This window comes from Sinohyriopsis cumingii, chromosome 16 (genome assembly GCF_028554795.1).
Source record: "Sinohyriopsis cumingii isolate HCF-2022 chromosome 16, ASM2855479v2, whole genome shotgun sequence".
Lineage (NCBI taxonomy): Eukaryota > Metazoa > Mollusca > Bivalvia > Unionida > Unionidae > Sinohyriopsis > Sinohyriopsis cumingii.
This window is the reverse complement of record NC_142976.1, coordinates 4,542,477-4,554,694: the sequence shown is the minus strand read 5'-3', so window position 1 is coordinate 4,554,694 and position 12,218 is coordinate 4,542,477. Positions and strand designations below refer to the sequence as shown.

At 34.8% G+C, this 12,218-nt stretch overlaps 1 protein-coding gene across 1 annotated transcript in view; it reads left to right on the top strand.

The window, feature by feature from the left end:
• The first annotated feature begins 341 nt into the window (after nucleotides 1-341).
• LOC149779852 (X-linked retinitis pigmentosa GTPase regulator-interacting protein 1-like) overlaps nucleotides 342-12,218 on the top strand; it is a 28,734-nt gene continuing 16,857 nt past the window's right edge. The window contains exon 1 of the mRNA XM_089936523.1: nucleotides 342-412. Within this exon, the coding sequence (XP_089792649.1) occupies nucleotides 382-412 (31 nt within the window). The 5' untranslated portion in view covers nucleotides 342-381. The remainder of the gene's footprint in view (nucleotides 413-12,218) is intronic.

Sequence of the window (12,218 nt, the reverse complement as noted above, 5' to 3'; positions counted from 1 at the left end):
CCCATCCAGAAGATTGAATACATTATTGACAAACACCTTCGTCACAGATTTATTTGTGGTCTTGTTGCTTACGTATTTTTCCGTGCAGAATGATTCAAAAATATCTCTGTCAACATCCTCCATTCTTAACACTCTAATGAAAATGATGCTAAGCTAGACCAGCAAGTTGTTCTCCACCTTTTTTTTTTTTTTTGAATGGCGGAGGTAAAAAAACAAAAAAAGGTGGAGAACAACTTGCTGGTCTAATGCTAAGCCAGCATTTCGGGTCTATTTATATCAGTTCGCAAGGTCACGCAATTTCTCTAGAAAAAGCGCAACAACTCGGGATTCCGAATTGTTGCGTTATTCCAAGTTGGAGCCCAACAAAATCAAGTATTCAAAATGCCCGGAGGTTATGATCGGCCAAATAAAGGTAGATATAGTGATTAAAGCACGAAAATAAGGACTAGCCCGACTTTTTTAAAAAGCACTTGTCCCGCACTATTGTAGCGACTTGGAAAATTTTGCTTGTCCGACTTAAAAAATTACTAGTCCGGGATGTCGGGCTATGGGATTTGCTCAGCCCTGACATGAATATAGACTTAAAATATAGACCAGGCATCTATATAATGTATGAATACAGACTTAAAATGTAGACCAGGCATCTATATAGTGTATGAATACAGACTTAAAATATAGACCAGGCATCTATATAGTGTATGAATATAGACTTAAAATAATGTATGAATACAGACTTAAAATGTAGACCAGGCATCTATATAGTGTATGAATACAGACTTAAAATGTAGACCAGGCATCTATATAATGTATGAATACAGACTTAAAATATAGACCAGGCATCTATATAATGTATGAATATAGACTTAAAATGATGTATGAATACAGACTTAAAATGTAGACCAGGCATCTATATAGTGTATGAATATAGACTTAAAATATAGACCAGGCATCTATATAGTGTATGAATATAGACTTAAAATAATGTATGAATACAGACTTAAAATGTAGACCAGGCATCTATATAATGTATGAATACAGACTTAAAATATAGACCAGGCATCTATATAGTGTATGAATACAGACTTAAAATGTAGACCAGGCATCTATATAATGTATGAATACAGACTTAAAATATAGACCAGGCATCTATATAATGTATGAATACAGACTTAAAATATAGACCAGGCATCTATATAATGTATGAATACAGACTTAAAATATAGACCAGGCATCTATATAATGTATGAATACAGACTTAAAGTATAGACCAGGCATCTATATAGTGTATGAATACAGACTTAAAATGTAGACCAGGCATCTATATAATGTATGAATACAGACTTAAAATGTAGACCAGGCATCTATATAATGTATGAATACAGACTTAAAATGTAGACCAGGCATCTATATAATGTATGAATACAGACTTAAAATGTAGACCAGGCATCTATATAATGTATGAATACAGACTTAAAATGTAGACCAGGCATCTATATAATGTATGAATACAGACTTAAAATGTAGACCAGGCATCTATATAATGTATGAATACAGACTTAAAATGTAGACCAGGCATCTATATAATGTATGAATACAGACTTAAAATGTAGACCAGGCATCTATATAATGTATGAATACAGACTTAAAATATAGACCAGGCATCTATATAATGTATGAATACAGACTTAAAATATAGACCAGGCATCTATATAATGTATGAATACAGACTTAAAATATAGACCAGGCATCTATATAATGTATGAATACAGACTTAAAATATAGACCAGGCATCTATATAATGTATGAATACAGACTTAAAATATAGACCAGGCATCTATATAATGTATGAACACAGACTTAAAATATAGACCAGGCATCTATATAATGTATGAACACAGACTTAAAATATAGACCAGGCATCTATATAATGTATGAACACAGACTTAAAATATAGACCAGGCATCTATATAATGTATGAAGACAGACTTAAAATATAGACCAGGCATCTATATAATGTATGAATATAGAATTAAAATGTAAACCAGGCATCTATATAATGTATGAATATAGAATTAAAATAAGTTTTGGTTTTGTTCTCTGACAGTCTAAAATAGAATGCTGATAAATGACAAATCTCTGATAAAAATTCAGACAGTGTTGTTTTAAATAAGCCAGTGTGCCAAAGGATTACTTTTGGAAGGAAAAGGAGAAAAAAAACTGATGTCCTGGTTATAAAAAGTAGTCTGTGGTCAGAGTGGGAGCCAGAGTTTCTTGCTGTTTAGTTAGAATGAATGAAATAGAAAAATGTGAATAAAGACAAAAATAGAAATATACATGCAATTAAATGTTGGAATTTCAACAGTGGTTTTAGGGCTGTATATATCCAGAGATCAAATTGTTGTGTTCCAAAAAAGGTAAGTTGCTCATTTCAAATGAGAAAAGGGTTTTGGACCACCAAAAATTCTTGGCACTTTCCCTTTTCTACCTTTATTTCTGAGACCTTTGATAACTTCTGCCATCTTCCTATACAAAATACAGATTTATTATGTTGTAATGCATCAAATGAGCACAGTGTCTTTATTTGAATTTCGAGGCTTCATTTACTAGAAAGCACTGTAAAATGCAACTGTAAATTATTGCAACATATAAAACATTTTAACAATTCCATGGAAGATATTTATGAATTACATAAAATAACTTGTGTTTATCAAAGATCAATCAAGCAACACTAGGCAAGGAAAAATATCAATGGGCAATGTTGCAGCTCTATTCAAGCAAATCTAGATGTCTTGAGGAAAAATATCAAAGGGCAATGTTACAGTTCTAATCAAGCAAAGCTAGGCAAGGAAAGTATTAAAAGGCAATGTTAAAGCTCCAATCAAGCAAAGCTAGATGTGGAAAAGTATCGAAAGTTAATGTTACAGCTCCAATCAAGCAAAGCAAGGTGAGGAAAAGTGCCAAAAGGCAATATTGCAGCTCCAATCAAGCAAAGCTAGGCAATGAAAAATATCAGAGGGCAATTACAGATCCAGTCAAGCAAAACTAGGTGAGGTAAAGTATCAAAGATCAATCAAGCAAAGCTAGGCGAGGAAAAATATAAAAGGGCAGTATTATTGCTCCAATCAAGCAAAGCTAGGCAAGGAAAAATATAAAAGGGCAATATTATTGCTCCAATCAAGCAAAGCTAGGCAAGGAAAAATATCAGAGGGCAATTACAGATCCAGTCAAATTTGAATAGGTGAATCTATTTAATCCAACTTACTGTATTTTCATATACAGTTTTTCAAATTTCCTTTCTTTTTTGGACAGATTATTTGCAGATTATTGAGGCAAGTTTTAAAGTAATTTTTGCACTTTTTCCCCCAGTTTTGATTTCCAGATCATATATAAATATATATATATATATATATATATATATATATATATATATATATATATATATGAAATCGCAAAACATCTGGTATCACAATGAATTACATGTTGGTATCACCATTAATTACATATTGGTACAAGTACATGTATCATTATTAATTACATGTAGATCTATCAACTCTTGATATAAAATTACAATTTAAGGATGAAACATTGAGGAATTTTGACTATGTGCACACTATTCATTTGTTTGACTCCATTCCACAACCTTCATTACATATGTTGATAATTATTTTTCAGACTTTTCCATCCTTTTGTGATGCTGGTGGAAGGCTTGTTTTAAATTTTCTTTACATCTTATAATTATGTCCAATGTGATTGAGCATTGTTTACAAACATAATTTTATTTTTGACATTATAAACAGTACATAAAAAAAATCATCATGATATTTATATCCATCCTGTTATCAAGTATTATTCACAAATAGTAATAATTAAATAGGACAAAATTTAGAAGTACAACAAATTCAAAGAAGATTAGTTCTCCAAGTTTTCTGATAATTATGTATAATAAGTCACTGCCATTATTTTGTTTTTAGTAGGGGTAAAACATTCCTTAGGTTACATTACAACTTGAATTTAGTAGGGGTAAAACATTCCTTAGGTTACATTACAACTTGAATTTAATAGGGGTAAAACATTCCTTAGGTTAAATTACAACTTGAATTTAGTAGGGGTAAAACATTCCTTAGGTTACATTACAACTTGAATTTAGTAGGGGTAAAACATTCCTTAGGTTACATTACAACTTGTTTTTAGTAGGGTAAAACATTCCTTAGGTTACATTACAATTTAGCAGGGGTAAAACATTCCTTAGGTTACATTACAACTTGAATTTAGTAGGGTTAAACATTCCTTAGGTTACATTACAACTTGAATTTAGTAGGGGTAAAACATTCCTTAGGTTACATTACAACTTGAATTTTTGTCTTGGGATTTAATTGATATGCAGACATTTTTTGTACAGCTGAAAATTATTACTAATTTTGAAAGTAGGTTGTCCAGAAAATTAAAGGTTCAGATATTTAGATTGGTATGTTTCATTTTCCTACCTTTTAATGAATGCATATGGTAAAACAGTAAGTGTCCTTTCAGTGGAACTGGTCTATTCTTGGCTAGGAAAGACCCAAGAGTAATAATTTATATTATTTTTCAGCAGCATGACTTTATTGTTTGTGTTTTCTGCGATCATGTTCAAATTCACAGGATAGGTTGAATGTATTAAAATAGTCAAAATGGTGTAATTGATATATCAGCAAACAATACTATACTATCATATCACAATTCATGTTGGTACAGATTCTTTTGTATCAGTATTTTAATCATAACTGTCTATTAGTAGGATGGTTGTGGAACTATTACTGTTTACTAAAACAATGTTTGGTATTACAAGGAGTCAAAAATTTGGTTTAGCAGTGGCTTAAAGTCAGTCTCAGATTGGACTGAATCAGATCTTATACTTGATACGCAAGCATAGAGACTCACTTTGGCTTTAAATGCAAGGAATATGGTGAAATTAATTTTAAAAAATTAGCATTGTGATGTAGATGTCTCAAAAACATGAGCTGTTCTGGAGGGACAACTAAAGTAATCTTTCCACACACAGACACATCATCCATCTGTTGAAGCTGGTCATAAGCTTTGTAATCTTTCCACACACAGACACATCATCCATCTGTTGAAGCTGGTCATAAGCTTTGTAATCTTTCCACACATAGACACATCATCCATCTGTTGAAGCTGGTCATTACCTTTGTAATCTTTCCACACACAGACACATCATCCATCTGTTGAAGCTGGTCATAAGCTTTGTAATCTTTCCACACACAGACACATCATCCATCTGTTGAAGCTGGTCATAAGCTTTGTAATCTTTCCACACATAGACACATCATCCATCTGTTGAAGCTGGTCATAAGCTTTGTAATCTTTCCACACATAGACACATCATCCATCTGTTGAAGCTGGTCATTACCTTTGTAATCTTTCCACACACAGACACATCATCCATCTGTTGAAGTTGGTCATAAGCTTTGTAATCTTTCCACACACAGACACATCATCCATCTGTTGAAGCTGGTCATAAGCTTTGTAATCTTTCCACACATAGACACATCATCCATCTGTTGAAGCTGGTCATAAGCTTTGTAATCTTTCCACACACAGACACATCATCCATCTGTTGAAGTTGGTCATTACCTTTGTAATCTTTCCACACTCAGACACATCATCCATCTGTTGAAGTTGGTCATTACCTTTGGAATCTTTCCACACATAGACACATCATCCATGTGTTGAAACTGGTCATAAGCTTTGTAATCTTTCCACACATAGACACATCATCCATCTGTTGAAGTTGGTCATTACCTTTGTAATCTTTCCACACACAGACACATCATCCATCTGTTGAAGCTGGTCATAAGCTTTGTAATCTTTCCACACATAGACACATCATCCATCTGTTGAAGCTGGTCATAAGCTTTGTAATCTTTCCACACACAGGCACATCATCCATCTGTTGAAGTTGGTCATTACCTTTGTAATATTTCCAAACACAGACACATCATCCATCTGTTGAAGTTGGTCATTACCTTTGTAATTTTTACACACACAGACACATCATCCATGTGTTGAAGTTGGTCATAACCTTTGTAATCTTTCCACACACAGACACATCATCCATCTGTTGAAGCTGGTCATAACCTTTGTAATCTTTCCACACACAGACACATCATCCATCTGTTGAAGTTGGTCATTACCTTTGTAATCTTTCCACACACAGACACATCATCCATCTGGTGAAGTTGGTCATTACCTTTGTAATCTTTCCACACACAGACACATCATCCATCTGGTGAAGCTGGTCATAACCTTTGTAATCTTTCCACACACAGATACATCATCCATCTGTTGAAGCTGGTCATAACCTTTGTAATCTTTCCACACACAGACACATCATCCATCTGTTGAAGTTGGTCATTACCTTTGTAATCTTTCCACACACAGACACATCATCCATCTGGTGAAGCTGGTCATAACCTTTGTAATCTTTCCACACACAGATACATCATCCATCTGTTGAAGCTGGTCATAACCTTTGTAATCTTTCCACACACAGACACATCATCCATCTGTTGAAGTTGGTCATTACCTTTGTAATCTTTCCACACATAGACACATCATCCATCTGTTGAAGTTGGTCATTACCTTTGTAATCTTTCCACACACAGACACATCATCCATCTGTTGAAGCTGGTCATAACCTTTGTAATCTTTCCACACACAGACACATCATCCATCTGTTGAAGCTGGTCATAACCTTTGTAATCTTTCCACACACAGACATATCATCCATCTGTTGAAGTTGGTCATTACCTTTGTAATCTTTCCACACACAGACACATCATCCATCTGTTGAAGCTGGTCATGACCTTTGTAATCTTTCCACACACAGACACATCATCCATCTGTTGAAGCTGGTCATAACCTTTGTAATCTTTCCACACACAGACACATCATCCATCTGTTAAAGCTGGTCATAACCTTTGTAATCTTTCCACACAGAGACACATCATCCATCTGTTGAAGTTGGTCATTACCTTTGTAATCTTTCCACACATAGACACATCATCCATCTGTTGAAGTTGGTCATTACCTTTGTAATCTTTCCACACACAGACACATCATCCATGTGTTGAAGCTGGTCATAACCTTTGTAATCTTTCCACACACAGACACATCATCCATCTGTTGAAGCTGGTCATAACCTTTGTAATCTTTCCACACACAGACACATCATCCATCTGTTGAAGTTGGTCATTACCTTTGTAATCTTTCCACACATAGACACATCATCCATCTGTTGAAGTTGGTCATTACCTTTGTAATCTTTCCACACATAGACACATCATCCATCTGTTGAAGTTGGTCATTACCTTTGTAATCTTTCCACACATAGACACATCATCCATCTGTTGAAGTTGGTCATTACCTTTGTAATCTTTCCACACACAGACACATCATCCATCTGTTGAACCTGGTCATAAGCTTTGTAATCTTTCCACACACAGACACATCATCCATCTGTTGAAGCTGTGTCATTACCTTTGTAATCTTTCCACACACAGACACATCATCCATCTGTTGAAGTTGGTCATAAGCTTTGTAATCTTTCCACACACAGACACATCATCCATCTGTTGAAGCTGGTCATAAGCTTTGTAATCTTTCCACACACAGACACATCATCCATCTGTTGAAGTTGGTCATTACCTTTGTAATCTTTCCACACATAGACACATCATCCATCTGTTGAAGCTGGTCATAAGCTTTGTAATCTTTCCACACATAGACACATCATCCATCTGTTGAAGCTGGTCATTACCTTTGTAATCTTTCCACATACAGACACATCATCCATCTGTTGAAGTTGGTCATAAGCTTTGTAATCTTTCCACACACAGACACATCATCCATCTGTTGAAGCTGGTCATAAGCTTTGTAATCTTTCCACACACAGACACATCATCCATCTGTTGAAGTTGGTCATTACCTTTGTAATCTTTCCACACACAGACACATCATCCATCTGTTGAAGCTGGTCATTACCTTTGTAATCTTTCCACACACAGACACATCATCCATCTGTTGAAGCTGGTCATAACCTTTGTAATCTTTCCACACACAGACACATCATCCATCTGTTGAAGTTGGTCATTACCTTTGTAATCTTTCCACACACAGACACATCATCCATCTGGTGAAGCTGGTCATAACCTTTGTAATCTTTCCACACACAGAAACATCATCCATCTGGTGAAGTTGGTCATTACCTTTGTAATCTTTCCACACATAGACACATCATCCATCTGTTGAAGCTGGTCATAACCTTTGTAATCTTTCCACACACAGACACATCATCCATCTGGTGAAGTTGGTCATTACCTTTGTAATCTTTCCACACACAGACACATCATCCATCTATTGAAGTTGGTCATTACCTTTGTAATCTTTCCACACATAGACACATCATCCATCTGTTGAAGCTGGTCATAACCTTTGTAATCTTTCCACACACAGACACATCATCCATCTGTTGAAGCTGGTCATTACCTTTGTAATCTTTCCACACACAGACACATCATCCATCTGGTGAAGTTGGTCATTACCTTTGTAATCTTTCCACACATAGACACATCATCCATCTGTTGAAGCTGGTCATAACCTTTGTAATCTTTCCACACACAGACACATCATCCATCTGTTGAAGTTGGTCATTACCTTTGTAATCTTTCCACACATAGACACATCATCCATCTGTTGAAGTTGGTCATTACCTTTGTAATCTTTCCACACATAGACACATCATCCATCTGTTGAAGTTGGTCATTACCTTTGTAATCTTTCCACACATAGACACATCATCCATCTGTTGAAGTTGGTCATTACCTTTGTAATCTTTCCACACACAGACACATCATCCATCTGTTGAAGTTGGTCATTACCTTTGTAATCTTTCCACACACAGACACATCATCCATCTGTTGAAGCTGGTCATAAGCTTTGTAATCTTTCCACACATAGACACATCATCCATCTGTTGAAGCTGGTCATAAGCTTTGTAATCTTTCCACACATAGACACATCATCCATCTGTTGAAGCTGGTCATGACCTTTGTAATCTTTCCACACAGAGACACATCATCCATCTGTTGAAGTTGGTCATAAGCTTTGTAATCTTTCCACACACAGACACATCATCCATCTGTTGAAGCTGGTCATAAGCTTTGTAATCTTTCCACACATAGACACATCATCCATCTGTTGAAGCTGGTCATAAGCTTTGTAATCTTTCCACACACAGACACATCATCCATCTGTTGAAGTTGGTCTTTACCTTTGTAATCTTTCCACACACAGACACATCATCCATCTGTTGAAGTTGGTCATAAGCTTTGTAATCTTTCCACACACAGACACATCATCCATCTGTTGAAGCTGGTCATAAGCTTTGTAATCTTTCCACACATAGACACATCATCCATCTGTTGAAGCTGGTCATAAGCTTTGTAATCTTTCCACACACAGACACATCATCCATCTGTTGAAGTTGGTCTTTACCTTTGTAATCTTTCCACACTCAGACACATCATCCATCTGTTGAAGTTGGTCATTACCTTTGGAATCTTTCCACACATAGACACATCATCCATGTGTTGAAGCTGGTCATTACCTTTGGAATCTTTCCACACATAGACACATCATCCATCTGTTGAAGTTGGTCATTACCTTTGTAATCTTTCCACACATAGACACATCATCCATCTGTTGAAGTTGGTCATTACCTTTGTAATCTTTCCACACATAGACACATCATCCATCTGTTGAAGCTGGTCATTACCTTTGGAATCTTTCCACACATAGACACATCATCCATCTGTTGAAGCTGGTCATAAGCTTTGTAATCTTTCCACACACAGACACATCATCCATCTGTTGAAGTTGGTCATTACCTTTGTAATCTTTCCACACACAGACACATCATCCATCTGTTGAAGTTGGTCATAACCTTAAGCTCAAAACCCTCATCTCTTTCTTCATCATTCACAAGAATCTTTTCAGTTTCTTTCCAGAAGTGTATGAGAAAGACCACTGGCAGATAATATGTTATTTATTAAAATAAAACTTACTGGTCAGCAAGTCACACTGATGGTTAGTATGACATAGGTTTTCAGAGTGTTCCTCCAGGTAAGCAATTCGTATTGATCCATATTGCTATACATATCATTTATATCAAAATATTTCAGCTGTTAGTATCCATCCCAAATAACCAGGAAATTACTACATCTTGTTTTTCAGATTTCTTCAACTCTTTGCACACTTAGAAAATGCAGTTTCTTTTTTGTGTGGATAAACTACAGTCCTGTTCATAAAACTTGAATGATATTAAAATGGCAATTCAAAAAAAACAGATCTAGTATATGATTCTTTCATTTTCTTCTTGATAACATTGTTCTGTTATCTTGGAAAATAAATTCTTCAATTTAAGAGAAAAATTAACTTTCACATTTGGTCACTAGATGGACTAACTATGTTAAGGACATGTTACTTTCTTAAGAACTTGTTACTATAGGACATCTGTATTAAGGACACTTTCTATGTTAAGTTAAGGTTGTTACTATGTTAAGGACTGTTACTATGCTAAGGTAAGGGCTGTTACTATGTTAAGACATGTTACTATGTTAATTACTGTTACTATGTTAAGTTATGGATGATTTCTATTTTAAGAGCTGTTAGTATGTTGAGGACATGTTACTGTGTTAAGGGCTTTTATTTTTTTAAGTTACAGGCTGTTACTATTTTAAGGACTGTTACTATGTTCAGGATTGTTACTATGTTAAGTTAAGGGCTGTTACTATGTTAAGGACTGTTACTGTGTTAAGGTAAGGGCTGTTACTATGTTAAGGACTGTAACTATGTTAAGGTAAGGGCTGTTACTTTGTTAAGGAATGTTACTATGTTAAGGACTGTTACTATGTTAAGTTAAGGACCATTTCTATTTTAAGAGCTGTTACTATGTTGAGGGCATGTTACTGTGTTAAGAGCTGTTACTACATTAAGTTAAGGGCTGTTACTATGTTAAGTAAAGGATCATTACTATTATAAGGACTGTTACTATGTTAAGGACCATTACTATGTTAAGGACTGTTACTGTGTTAATGTAAGGGTTCTTACTATTTTAAGAGCTGTTACTATGTTGAGGGCATGTTTCTGTGTTAAGGGCTGTTACTATATTAAGGATTGTTACTATGTTAAGTTAAGGACAATAACTATGTTAAGGACTGTTACTATGTTAAGTTAAGGACCCTTGCTATGTTAAAGACTCTTACCATGTTAAATTAAGTGTTGTTATTATATTAATGAATGTTACCATGTTGAGTTAAGGACTGTTACTATGTTAAGGACTGTTACTATGTTAAGTTAAGGGCTGTTACTCAGTTCAGTTAAGGACCATTACTGTAATAAGTTCAGGGCTTTTACTATGTTAAGTTAAGGACTGATACTATGTTAAGGACCATTACAATATTAAGTTAAGAACTGTTACTATGTTAAGTTAAGGAATGTTGCTGTCTTAAAGGCTGTTACTATGTTAAGTTGAGGACTGTTACTCGGTTCAGTTAAGGACCATTACTATATTAAGTTAAGGGCTGTTACTATGTTAAGGACTATTAATATGTCGAGGGCATGTTACTATTTTAAGTTAAGAGCATGTTACTGCATAAATTAAGGCTGTTACTTTGTTAAAGACTGTTACTATGTTAAGTTAAGGACCATTACTGTGTTAAGGACTGTTACTAGGTTCAGTTAAAGACCATTACAGTATAAGTTAAGGGCTGTTACTATATTAAGTTAAGGACTGTTATTAAGTTTAGGGCATGTTACTATGTTAAGTTAAGGACCAGTACTTTGTTAAGCTAAGGACTGTTACTATGTTAAGGACCATTATAATACAAGTTAAGGACTGTTACTAAGTTCAGTTAAGGACCATTACAATATAAGTTAAGGATTGTTAGTATGTTAAGGGCTGTTACTATGTAGAGGGTATGTTATTGTATTAAGTTTTGTGCATGTTACTATATTAAGTTAAGGGCTGTTACTATATTTAGTTAAGGACTGTTACTATATTAAGTTAAGGACTGTTACTATATTAAGTTAAGGGCTGTTACTATGTAGAGGGCATGTTACTATGTTAAGGACATGTACTTTGTTAAGATAAGGACTGTTAC